This window comes from Seriola dumerili, unplaced genomic scaffold (genome assembly GCF_002260705.1).
Source record: "Seriola dumerili isolate Sdu_G_001 unplaced genomic scaffold, Sdu_1.0 BDQW01000449.1, whole genome shotgun sequence".
Taxonomy (NCBI): Eukaryota; Metazoa; Chordata; class Actinopteri; order Carangiformes; family Carangidae; genus Seriola; species Seriola dumerili.
In genome coordinates this window covers 6,658,909-6,672,017 of record NW_019174704.1, presented here as the reverse complement: position 1 = coordinate 6,672,017, position 13,109 = coordinate 6,658,909, and the positions used below count along the sequence as shown (strand labels likewise).

The 13,109-nt window shown below is 39.2% G+C and overlaps 1 protein-coding gene across 3 annotated transcripts; it reads left to right on the top strand.

Annotated features, from left to right (window-relative positions):
- The first annotated feature begins 492 nt into the window (after positions 1–492).
- Positions 493–11,758, top strand: LOC111234599 (zinc finger protein ubi-d4-like). 3 transcript variants are annotated; one of them, XM_022762762.1, is made up of 12 exons: positions 493–577; positions 3,104–3,264; positions 3,512–3,619; positions 3,915–4,093; positions 4,189–4,281; positions 5,156–5,234; positions 5,746–5,787; positions 7,681–7,818; positions 7,967–8,098; positions 8,211–8,323; positions 8,430–8,511; positions 9,358–11,758. In XM_022762762.1, exons 1-12 carry the CDS (start codon positions 546–548, stop codon positions 9,438–9,440), a joined length of 1,242 nt encoding a protein of 413 aa, XP_022618483.1. In that variant the 5' UTR covers positions 493–545; the 3' UTR covers positions 9,441–11,758. The 3 variants fall into 3 exon arrangements, with proteins under 3 accessions (XP_022618483.1, XP_022618485.1, XP_022618484.1); XM_022762763.1 differs by lacking the exon at positions 493–577 and adding an exon at positions 704–765; XM_022762764.1 differs by lacking the exon at positions 5,746–5,787.
- Positions 11,759–13,109: the final 1,351 nt, after the last annotated feature.

Genomic DNA, 13,109 nt, shown 5'->3' with positions numbered 1-13,109 from the left:
CAGAATTATGTAATATCACAAAAATTTATGTACTACTACTACTACTACTACTACTACTACTAATACTTATTTTTCACAGCTGACATTTTGACATGACATAGTGATAAAAGCAAAGGTGTTACTAATAATATTAATAATGCCTCTGTCCTACACAAGTGTCCCAGTAAGAAATGACATGCACAATGCCAGCACCCGAGGCAGTTAAATGGAATTCAGATATCATTTACTGTAACTACAGGACTTTGAGCTAATTTTTGTGTTTGAAATGTGCTATATGAATAAAGCTAATAAATAAATAAAATTATTGTTTTTAAATGGTGTAATATTAAAGGATAACCTATCCTACATGTAAATGAGCTGCTGACGATAACATTTCTATCGAAATAATTGTTATAACCAGCAAGAGTTGCAGCAATCAAACTCTGGCAATTGCACAACTCCACCAGTAGGGGGCCCTAAGCACCCCGTTCTTGCTCAATCTGCCTACAAGTCCTAACAGAGGGCACACATTCACAGTGGCCACTTACCCCGTGTATTAAAGCAAGATGGCAGCTGTTGTTGAGAATGTTGTCAAACTGTAAGTGTTGGACTTTTCTTCATACCTTACACCCGGGTAGTTGACACACGCCGCGACCATATCGTAACGTCTGTCTCCTACCGTCACCGACCGTGTCGCTAGCTAGCTTAGCGACATTTCCACTGACTTAGTGAGGTTAGCCAAAGCTGTCGGAACCGTCGTGGCTGTTCACATCCTGGTATGCAAGTGTAAGTTAGCAGACACGCAGTTGACGTTTTTGAAACAGGACTAACGAGTCTGTGTGATAGAACATGCGTTGGTTTGATCTTAAATGCTTTCATAGACATATTAGGGTCACCTGTTGTGTCTTTTGAACCAAATATTTAGCGCGGTCCTAACATCAGTTAAATAGATACAGCGGCTAGGTGGCTCGCACGCTAACAAGCTAAAGACAGTGTAGTTGTGGCCAACGTTGTTAGCGCAGGCTGGAGTGACTGGCCAAGTAGTTCAGAATGAATGAAAGCTGGCCTTGATGACCATTCCTTTCATCTCAAGACCCGGGGGTTATTGCCACTGTGTACTATCACATTTCCTACTCGCGTGTAGTAACTCTTCAGAACTGAAAAAGTTAAAGTTTTCAGTGACCCATTCACGGGTGTACCAGAACGTGCTTCTATTTCCGTTGTCTTTATTTTTGCGTAGGTGTCCAGCTGGTTGCTGTTAAACGTTCTTAGGAACAACAGGCGAAGCCCTTAGTAACCACGGTAACATGAAACTTACCTGATATCTAATTATCTAAGTGTCTGCCAAACGTAACTTTGTCAACTTATCAACTGAGTATTCAAATGACTTTGAGTCAGCTCATTATTAAATTCTGTCTAAGAAATTAAAACCACAGTATCTTCAAACATATTCCCCTATAAAACCATACTATGGCGTTGAAAGGAGGACTATAGACATACATGGCAAATTTTCACATTTTTGGCTGGTTATGATGGATGTTTAATTTAGAAACACTACCAGATTTTCACGAAAAGCGCCTTCCGTTTCCGGTTTAGTCTTGGCCAAATAGCAGATGGGCAACACAAACAGATTTACAACATTAAACAAAATTATTGCATCTTTACAAGAAATGAGTAATTAGATCGGTCATTAAAGTCTTAGGTCTGTGAACACTAGATTTAAACCTTTATACAACTGCATGCAATGTATTCAGAAAGTGTTCAGACCCTTTCAGTTTTTTTCACGTTTTGTGATGTTGTAGTCTTATGCTAAAATAATTTAAAATAACATTTTCCCTCATCAATCTACACTCAAAGCCCCATAATGACTTGGCAAAAACAGAAATTTAGAAATTTTTGTGAATTTATTAACAAGGGAAAACTGATATATCACATTGACATAAGTATTCAGACCCTTTACTATGACACTTGAAATTTAGCTTATTTGCCTCCCATTTCTCTGGCTCATCTTTGAGATGTTTCTATACCTTGATTGGAGTCAACCTGGGGTAAATTCAGTCGATTGTACATGATTTGGAGAGGCACACATCTCTCTATATAAGGTCTCACAATTCACAATGCATATCAGAGCAAAAACCAAGCCATGAGGTTAAAAGAACTGCCTGCACAGCTCAGAGAGAAGATTGCATTGAGGCACAGATGTGGGGAGGGCTACAAAAAATTTTCTACTGCACTGAAGGTTTCCATGAGCACAGTGGTCTCCATGATTCTTTAATCGAAGAAGTTTAAAACAACCAGGACTCTTCCTAGAGATGACTGCCCGGCCAAACTCAGCAATCGGGGAGAAGGACCTTGGTAAGAGAGGTGACCAAGAACCCGTTGGTCACTTTGGCATAGATCCTGTGTCAAGATTGGAGAAACCTCCAGAACTTCTAAAACTCTGTTTTCACTTTGCCATTATGGGGTATTGAGTGTAGATTGAGGTTTTTATTTTTTATTTTAGCGTAAGGCTGCAACTTAACAAAATGTGAAAAAATGGAAGGGGTCTGAATACTTTTTTTGCTGTAGTAAACCCACTTTGCTCTCATTAAGGTTCATCTGCTCCACTGCAACTAATATTACTGTAGTTGCACATTAAAGTGCCTTGCTGCAGGGCACCCTGACAGCCTCAGTAGTTGCAGCTGTTGGATGACAACACATTCAGGAATTTGAAGAAGCATAAAGGGGTCTTTTCCATGATTGTGGTTGTCACACTTGGGGGTAATGAAGCTTTTAGCTATCCTGAGAGGGAATAAGCGAAAAGCTGTGTCTATTTGAGTATATTTATGATGGAAACACAGAACACATCGTGCTGTGCTGACTACCAAGCTTTTTGTTGTTGATGTACCAACAAAAGAGCACCTGCTGTGTCACTCTCTCAAATGATTTTAGTTCTGAAGTACAGAGGCAATCACTAATGTTTCTAAGGTGGCAGCAAAACAGAGAAAGACAACACACTGACAGAGAGGTTCAGAAGTTTGAAGTAGGACCGCACTGTTTTTGGAGAATCCACACATGCTGATTTTTGTCTTTCAACCATTATAGACCTAATAACCAGCATCTGACTGTGGTTTTGTTCTGTCAGGCTGGGAGAGCAGTACTACAGAGATGCCATGGAGCAATGTCACAACTACAATGCCAGGCTCTGTGCTGAGAGGAGTGTCCGAATGCCGTTCCTCGACTCTCAGACTGGTGTGGCTCAAAGCAACTGCTACATTTGGATGGAAAAGAGACACAGGGGACCAGGTGAAACACAAAACATGTTCAGTGGAAAATCTAAGGCTTAGACCTGAACATTAAGTTTACATGAGATCATTATTAGTCTCCAGAAGAGTTGTAAGAAGAGTTGTAACATAATCTAATCAAGTTTTAAACCAGCTGTGCCCCCTAACAAGTCAAAAAAGGCAAATGCTGTTTTAAGAAAACTGAAGAACAAATGTTTTTTCTGTCAATTTGTGAAAAACTTGACAAGTTCTGTTCTAATGTCCCTCAGGCATGGCTCCAGGGCAGCTCTACACCTACCCTTCTAGGAGGTGGAGGAAGAAACGGCGGTCTCATCCTCCAGAGGACCCCCGGCTTATCTTCCCTCCTGTCAAGTCAGGTATCACCACAGCATTCATCTCAGCTCAGCTCGATCTCCGTTTTACCATGTCAACCTTTAAGAAAAAGCTATTACAGGGTATGCTTTTGAGACATTTAAGAGAAACTGCAAGGTTTAAAACATAACATGTATGTTTTATGGGATAGAAAAATAATTTATTAATATAAATATTATTATATATATAAATATACTGAATGAGTCAGTCACATGAGAAGCAGCACTACATGTTTTTTGCATCAGAGTATATTAATGTGTGTTTTGTTTTTGTGCTCGCATCTTTGTGTTTTATTCATAGAGCTAGATTTAGGAGTGAAGAAGGATGCTCTGTTGTCGTCAGATGGCAGCAGCCTGGAGGCCCTGCTGAAGGGAGAGTCTTTGGACAAACGGACAACCACAGAGCTCCGAGGGTCTGAAGAAGATTCAAACATGAGTGACTACACTGGAGGCCTGAACCCTGCAGCTCGGATTCGAAAGGTTCTTGTTTTCAGCATAAGCCATAAGACATGTTTGGATTCCAGAAAATCTTACTTTCCAATAATTTGCCTGGTTTTCTCATTGCCTCAACATAGAGAATCCTTGAGCCAGATGACTTCCTAGATGACCTAGATGATGAAGACTATGAGGAAGACACACCTAAAAGAAGAGGCAAAGGGAAAGGAAAGGTAAATAACTGCCTCAGACATAAATACGCCTTCTCTTAAGTCTATGCTGACTCTGTGTGTGTCCCAGCCTGTCTATTGACTAGGGCTGGATATCGGCACTGATCTCCCAATTTGATTTCAATTCACAAAGTCCAGTCTGATTCAATTACATTAGGTAAATACTGATGTTGCATTAAGCTTTTCTCAGAATTTATCTTGGTAACATTCAACAAGTGAGCAACACTGTTAATAGAACATAAAATGAGACTAAATTGTAGACAAATTTCCCACTAATAATTGTTAACAAAGATGTATTTTCCTTGGCAAATGCAGCATGACTAAAACGTGACTGTATAATGTTGGCCTGCATGTGCAAAACATTTTAGCAAGAATAATGAAAAACTTGCACCACTTGCAAGGGTGTCTTCATCATGTATATTTTAAAAGCATAAATTCTATCCCATGCAGCTATGCACAACTGTGTTTACAAGACATCGGCCTAATATCTGCAGACAGCTGGCTAGCTATTGTTGGCTACCTGGCAGGGACAGACTGAATAAAGTAGAATTCATACACTGTTCACTTGACTCGCAGGGCCTCACATCTCATAGCCGTACTGTAATTATTCACTTTACTACACTGTCGCAACTCAAGACAACTCATATTGCAGTTATCATCTACATTACTTTTTAACTTCAAATAACCTTTTTGTGCACATTGTAATATCTCAATTTCCACAAAGTAGACATTTTACATATCATGCATCCAAACTAGGCACAAATGCAAAGATAAATCTTGCGATTTTAAAAATCAATGTTGGATCATTCAAATAAGAATTACGATTCATTAAAAAATGCAGCTCCTCTGTTGATTTTGATAATACTTCTGTCCTCAGGGTCGAGGAGTGGGCAGTAGCAGGAAGAAGCTGGATACAGCAGCATTGGAGGACAGAGACAAGCCATACGCCTGTGACAGTGAGTCCTGATGGGGGAGAGCAGAGCATGTGAACTCAGGTCGGAGTAGAGGGTCACTGCAGATGCTAGTAGCTGTAATGTTTGTAATCTAATCAAGCAAGACTTTGCCCTAGTCCGCATTCTTTATCATCTTCCTTTACATCCTCACCCCTTTCTCTTAATGTTCTCTCTATTTCATTTTCTTTCTGCTCTTTCTTTAGACTTCCTGTATCTGATTGTCTATAAAGCTAGTCCAGGCTTAGCTGTATTTTATGTTTGTCATTTTGATATCAAACATTTCTTATACTTGCATTTCAAATCTTTCCATGGGGGGTTTTTCTTCCACTTCTTTGGTTTTGTCAAACTACTTATCTGTACTGCTTGATGTGTTTTTTTTCTCTTTTGTGAAGCATTTTCACTTTCAGCTGCAGTTGTCAGTAGGGCAGCACTGACTGATCCTCTGTCGGTCTATGAGCCTATTTCTCTGAGTCTCTGTCTGTGCTCTCTCTTCTCCTTCTCTTCTCTCTTTCAGACACTATCAAACAAAAGCATATTTCAAAACCTTCTGAAAGAGGTATATTTCTCTCATTCCTTTTTACTCCAGTCTGCCTTGTCTTTTGTCTTCAGTGCCTGTTTTTATTTGTCTGTCATCAAGTAGATTTGCTGTTTCTGTAGATCAGTACATAGGGGTAAATGTTTTTGTTCTACACCATTTACTTAAATGTAATTAACCAGATTCAGAAAAGGTCAAGACTGTGTTATTATACACCCTAATTAAACTGTAGTCTGTAATCTGCCAAAGATATGAGCTGTCACAGCCTACAAAAGATAAGCTGTGGCCCACAAAAGTAATTTTTTCCCCTCAATTTGGCCCTGAACGGCCCACAGATTTAGATAAATTAGAAGCTGGATCCTGCTGCTGTTTTTTTTTTTTTTTTTTCTCTCTGTGCTTTGTCTTTTGTCTTGCTACTTAATGTGTGCAATTTGACTGCATTACAATTTTTTTTTTCCTTTTCACCATTTCTGCACCCTGTAAAGTCTCATTCCATGTTTCATGTTTTTGAGTGAACTGCTGCCTCTGCTTTTGGTTTTGAGTCAGTTTGATGCGTGTTTGACTTTTGGGGCGTATTTTTCACATCTCTCTGCAACTGTACACAAGCACACAGCATGTGACTAGCTGTGTCCTCTGCAACTTTGCCAAGATGCTCTGGAGAAAACCGTGCCATAGAATAGTCATTCCTATAGATGATCGTTGGAAGAAACATGACACTAGCCTTTGAGGAAATGAAAATGAGAGAAATTATGGAAGTGAAAGAAGAAGTACTTTGTCTTTGGGTGTTATCTTATGACAAACCTCACACACCCCCTGTGACAACGACTGCACACAGTGGCATCTTTGTCCTCCCTAAAGTCAGTAAATCCTCCTTACACAATCCCACTGGCTTCTCTTACCCCTCTGGTTAATGAATATAAATTCAGATCAGAAACATTAATATCCAGAGCTATTGTTGCAAACATTAGTGATCTACAGAGGTCATATACAGTCAAATGTAATTTTTAGAGTGATGGTGTTTGAAACCATGAGATAAAACGAGTACATTTCTAAGTAGTTAGTCAAATAATGGTGAGGTACCGCATGTCAGCCACTTGTCTTAAATTGAAGGTATCTGCAGTCACTCAGTGTCTCATTTCCTAACTGCAGTATGTGTGTTGGTATGAGTGGCTGAGATGTTATCTTGCTGTCCTTAAATACATGTCTACCACAGAGGATGTAATGACGCATGTCTCAAGACATTGCCTCAAAGCATGTCCTTCATATTCCCAAACTTCTTCATCTTTACCTCTGATGTCAGTATATGCCAACATATCATGTCGTTATACTGATCTCGATATTAAACAAAAAGCGGGAGACCACAGGGACATGTTAGGTTTAAGCAATTTCCTCTTTGTGTCACACGTCTGCACTTCACCACATCAAAGAATGGAATAGATAGCACAGATCATATTTTTGTACGTCTATAGGGTCTTCAGAGTCTGCGGAGATATACTGTTTTAGATTTTAAGGTAATCTTAGTAGGTGCTGCTGCCACCAAAAAATACATACATACATTATTTACTGATAATTAGACTGTAACTACAGGTGTTAAATGTTTCAATAGACCCTGCTCCTGTACAGTATATACAGCTATGTTTTAAGTAGGAAACTGTAGGGCTTTGGTTATTGCAGCAAGTCCCTGTATCATCATAAAAGACAACAATCTGGATAATAAAAAAGACACAATCATAGCAAGTGTTTCTGTTACTTTGAGCAGCACTAATAGTGTATTTTGGTCAGAACTAGCACCATAAAGAACTAGTCATGCTTTTCCATTAGTCACCTTCCTTTCACCACTGACTTTGTATAGCATGGATGTTACTCATGCTTTCGTTGTTTTCATACATGTTGTGTTTCTGGTGTTGGTGGCAGTCTGTGGGAAGCGCTACAAGAACCGTCCCGGCCTGAGCTACCACTACGCCCACTCCCACCTGGCAGAAGAGGAGGGTGAGGAGAAAGAAGAGATGGAGATCAGTGAGCCGACCTTGCCGCTGCCCGAGGAGCCTAAAAGTAAGTGACAAGCACTCGAGGTTGACACAGAGATTTCAGTTTTAAGTTGCTGAAGTCACTATACAACTGGACGGTCATGTATGGTGCCTTGTTTGACTTTTGAGTAACTGCACTGATGCTCTCTGGGTGTTTTCATTCTGCTTCTCAGCTCCCAAGAAAGGCCCAGATGGTCTTGCGTTGCCTAATAATTACTGTGATTTCTGTCTGGGAGACTCCAAAACCAATCACAAGACTGGTCAGTCAGAGGAGCTGGTGTCCTGCTCCGACTGTGGACGCTCAGGTGTGTTGTTGATATATGGACGCTGATATAGAGTAGCAAAAGCGGCAAAACTTTTTATTTATGCAGCAGTGAGAACGGGAATAATAAAGTGATAAAACTATTTCCGCCGCAGGCCATCCATCTTGCCTGCAGTTCACTCCTGTAATGATGGCCGCTGTGAAGACATACCGCTGGCAGTGCATAGAGTGCAAGTGCTGCAACATGTGTGGCACGTCAGAGAATGATGTGAGTTTACCTACATTCACATGTTATATGCTAACCACCGGATTAAGTAGGATCTAGGTTGTTTGGGCAGAGGGCTGAAGTGTATTTGTCGTCTCATTCCTTCCAGGATCAGCTTCTGTTCTGTGATGACTGTGATAGAGGCTATCACATGTATTGTCTCAACCCTCCCATGTCTGAACCTCCAGAGGGTAAGTAACAGTGTTCCACTAAGTAGAAAATAATGAATGCATGTGCTTGAACTCAGGTGAAGGGTTAAAACTAAAGTAAAAACTCAGTAAAGTGCTCTGTAGAGAAAATGTTTGTGACAGCAATGTAGAACTAGGACTGTGCAGTTTGAAAAGCCAAAAATATCCCACATATTTTTGTCTTTTTCAAGGCTGAGCAGAGGAAAAAGAAGACTTGTAATCTTGACCCTAGTAAGCCAAGCTTGTACATTTATCAGACGCTGAAAGCCTCGAGTCAGACAACACTGAAATTTGTCTGCTTGTGTTGCTTAAAAGCACTGAAGGTATCGCAGTGACTGACTCTACATCTTTAATAGCTTCTGAAAATGTATTAGCTTCTTTTTGGAAGGGTCACAAGTCACTATTTTTTTTTGGATCACTTAATGAGAAATATTTTCTATAAAATCCTTATTTTCATTTAACAAAAGATGAAAATAGTTCTCAAATGTCAAATCAACAGAAACAAACACACTAAAAGTGTCAGTGTTTATTTAAATCAGGTACTATTTGATCAATGAATAAATAAACAAGATTATGAAACTGGTTTGAGTTTTTTGCTTTTACTTTGCTGCTCGACAGCTTTTTGGCAGTGAGTGCTACAGACACATCTCATTTAGTTCCAAAAAAGTATTAATGTTCAATATTGAGCCTTACTGTTAGGATGGCTTTCATCCATAAAGCAGTTAGTGGACTGCGTCGCCTACTTTAGGCTCATGGACATACATGATAAAATGTAGCCAAAGTTGATGTTAACAACAGCTTCAAACATCTCTGACACTAATGGTTCCTCTCTGTTATTTTGCCACTCAGGGAGCTGGAGCTGTCATCTATGTCTGGACCTGTTGAAAGACAAAGCTTCCATATACCAGAACCAGAACGCCCCACCATCGTGATGGCCACTCCTGCCTGCACACACTCAGCACTCAACCGTCCCGCAGCAGTATGGTTTCCCCTTCAAGACAGATGATAATCTCCCCTGACAAGCTGACCTCAGTGGGAGTGTGTTCAGAACGGACAATTAATTGTGAAAAGGGAAGTATATCTTACCAGACTGGCCTCATTTAGCTTCAGATATGACTGTTACACAGTTCTAAGCTCAGATTCAGACCCATAGATTTTTATTTTCACCTGTTTGCCACTTAGCTGATTTGAGCGGTACTGAATTTCAACAACATACACAGCATAAATAGCCAAATTATGACTTCCTGTTCAGCCTTTTTACACATAGACCTACACAAAGTTGCTAAACCCTTGTCTCTATCCTGCAGTGTACTGATTTTATAACTAGAACAGAAATGGAGCTTGTTGGAATCAAGTAGCATGCCAATGCTTGCTTATCGTAAAAAAGAGACATTTTATAGTATTTATATATTTCTATGGTATATAATAGTGTTAAGTATGTAAAAATTGGAAGAAGAATGGTCATGTAATGGTATTTTTATTAGTGCCCATCTCATCTTAATGGAAAAATCCACAACCATGTTCTTTTATGGCATTGCTGATATTTGGTGATTAACTTGGTAGAGTGAAAGGGATCTGCTGAGACTGTAAACGATTTTCCATCTCATCCACTGCCACTGGCCAAACACCAACACACACAGAAACAGGAACTATGATTAGAAACCTAGTGGCTCCAAAGCCTGAGGGACTTCAGGGATGGCAGGTTAGACTTGAGTCTGGTTGTTGACTCTTGTGTGCTGAGTGGCTCATTGAGCTGCACAGAGCTCAAGAGGATGCACAAGGACATACTGACGTGCATGTTTCATTCAGGCTTTGGGGGCATTTCTGAAAAAACTCTGGTCCTGATGACTGCAGAGAGACAAAGCAGACTTGATGCTGGTACTTGTCTTTGATCTGCACGCCTCGCCCTTTCTTAGACAGATGTGACAATGTTATGATGATGATTTCAGTCAAATCAAAAATGAAATCTGCTTGCATTACAGCCAGGTATAGGGATAAAAGCCTTCACTGCTGTGTTCTAGCAGTTTGCTGATCATGCAATATCCAATATCTGTTGATGTTTCGACACCACTAGATTATTTTAATGTAATTGAGGACTATGCGACCTTGCAGATGGTCACTCGCTGACAATGTAAAAGCAATATAAGAGCTCCTGTAGGATGCTGGAATCACAGGGACTCATAGCAGAGCTTGTTTAGGTTCTGTCGGCAGATGATGTGTGAGACTGTAAATTTTATTTCTCAGAAAATGCTTTTACAGATAGGTGACAGTGGCAGCAATTATGGATGGCTCCATATTGTAGAAAAATGTGTATATGTATAGTCCTATTGAGAGACAGCTGTTTTTCTCACTGCTTTCATAGTTTTATTATGCAATGGTTTCCTTCTGTGGCAAGGCTAAAAGACAAAAGTCTGGCTGAACTGCTAAAGCAGTTACTTTACCTCAAACAGAAACAGTATTTAATGGGTTGAAACATGCTGTAGATAGATGGGACAAAGGCAGAGGGATAAATAGTAATGACAGGTGCAGTGTCTGCTTCAATAACTGCATATTCTACAGTTAAACAAGTGCATGCTCGGTAAATGTCTGCACTCTCATATGCTACATAGTTGTCTCAGCGTTAGGTCGGCAAAGGTGTTGGGAAGTGGTGTAATATAAATTAACCATGCTATCATGTCGTTTCAATAGCCAACTAACAATTACTAAAGCATTACACGAGTATAACTTGGGTTTATTTTCTCATCACTTACTGTTATATAGAGACAGTGGCTACTAGAATATTTTGCTGGTTGTTTTTGTATTCATCGATGTTTGCGTACCTGATGTGTGGGACATTTTGGGGCTTAAGTGGAAGTTGCTTTCTAGTTAATCCTGTGATCAACCGAGCTGCTCTCTTCCAAACCTTGAAACAAGAAGCATTGTGATTAAGAGGCAAATTCTGGAGCTGCACCTTGAACACTGCTTTAATAATGATGGACCAAATATCCAACTTGGCTAGGCTGTGCTTATTGGAAAGTCATAAAAAAAATTTACCTTTTACCTAATTTTAATTATATACGATTATTTTTTAATACCATATTATGGTTTTCTAGTTTTGGAAGAGAATTGTTCAAAACAAAATATGTTTAAACCGAGATCATAGGTTTACACAGTAGGTGAACTCTCTTAGGGTGGACTTTCATTTGGATTGTGATGGAATGTTTTATTGTAAGAAATTTGTCTTCAGGAAATAAAATACTAAGCACTATAATTTGCTGATGTTTGATTTATCTTTTTTTCCTTAATGAAGATTGGACAACAGCATTCGTCAATAGTTTAGTTTAAGTTTTGGAAAAGATCAGAAATGTTGAATTCACCTGCATTTTTTCCTTGATACAATTTTGCTCACAAATTACACTTTCAAGCTACAAATGTTAGTGTATTACAGTGTATGATGTGCTGCAGGAAAGGCAGGGTAGGAAAAATGCTATTAAAAATGTGTTTTTCCTATCTTACTCCATTAGATGGCAGTCAAGGACTAAATGTCCTCTCTAATCATTCAGCTACACTTAATGCCTGCAGCTCCACCTCCATCCACTATCACTGCTACCTACAGAAAATAACAGGAGAAAGAGATGATTTGTTATTGCACATTTTTTATTGCACTCAAGATACAACAGTCTTCTATGATCCAATACGACCTCTAAAGCAATAAAATTGAACTAAAATATCTTCTACCTCCAACATCACAGCAGAATAAACAGAACATCCTCTGTGCTGTGAAACCACAACATGTACAGGAGTTCAGCTTGGTTTGGTTTGGAGCTGTTGTGTCTTTCTGTAGCCATGACTGATGTATTGAAATTATTACTAGATTTGAATACAAGAGCTTATAGCAGAGACTTCCAACAGCTGACTGAAAAAACTTGTCACCTGGTAAAACAATGAATTGCGGTTGAGAATGCTTAAAAAAGATGGAAATAGAGGATATGAAAAGACAGTGTCTGTTTTTCGGTGATGCAAACTAAACAAAAACGACAAATTAAAAGTAGGAAACCAAGGATTATTTTCATTCTAATGTTTTAATCTGTAATTATATTTGCAATTAATCAATCAATCTTTTAATCCATAAATTAGAGAAAATCCCATCTCAGTTTCCCAATTTGTCCAGTCCCCGACAAAGCAATTGTTTTGCTCATCCAGCATCACAGTCTCAAAGAGGAAAAGCACCAAATCCTTTGACTAGTGAAGGTTTGGCTTTTTTGCTTGATAAATGACCCAAACAAATAACTGATTATCAGAATAACTGTCAATAACTGTATTTTCTGTTGATCAACTAAACGATTCATTGACTTATTGTTTCATCACTGGTTCAGAGTTTTCTGTTAATGGTGAGTGACACAGAAAAGCCCTCCTACAAACTATTACTCCAACCTTGACAGCACTTTTCTGATAGAAAAGTACAGCTTCTGGCAGACATTTGCAGGATAATTATCACTTCTTTTCTTCTTTCTTTTTGGCTTTCTCATTTTAAAAGTCATCCGTCACTCTAAAACCCCATTAACATGCATTGATGGGATCTGGTTTCAAAACTCGTGCAATAAAATTTGAGCAGATGAGAT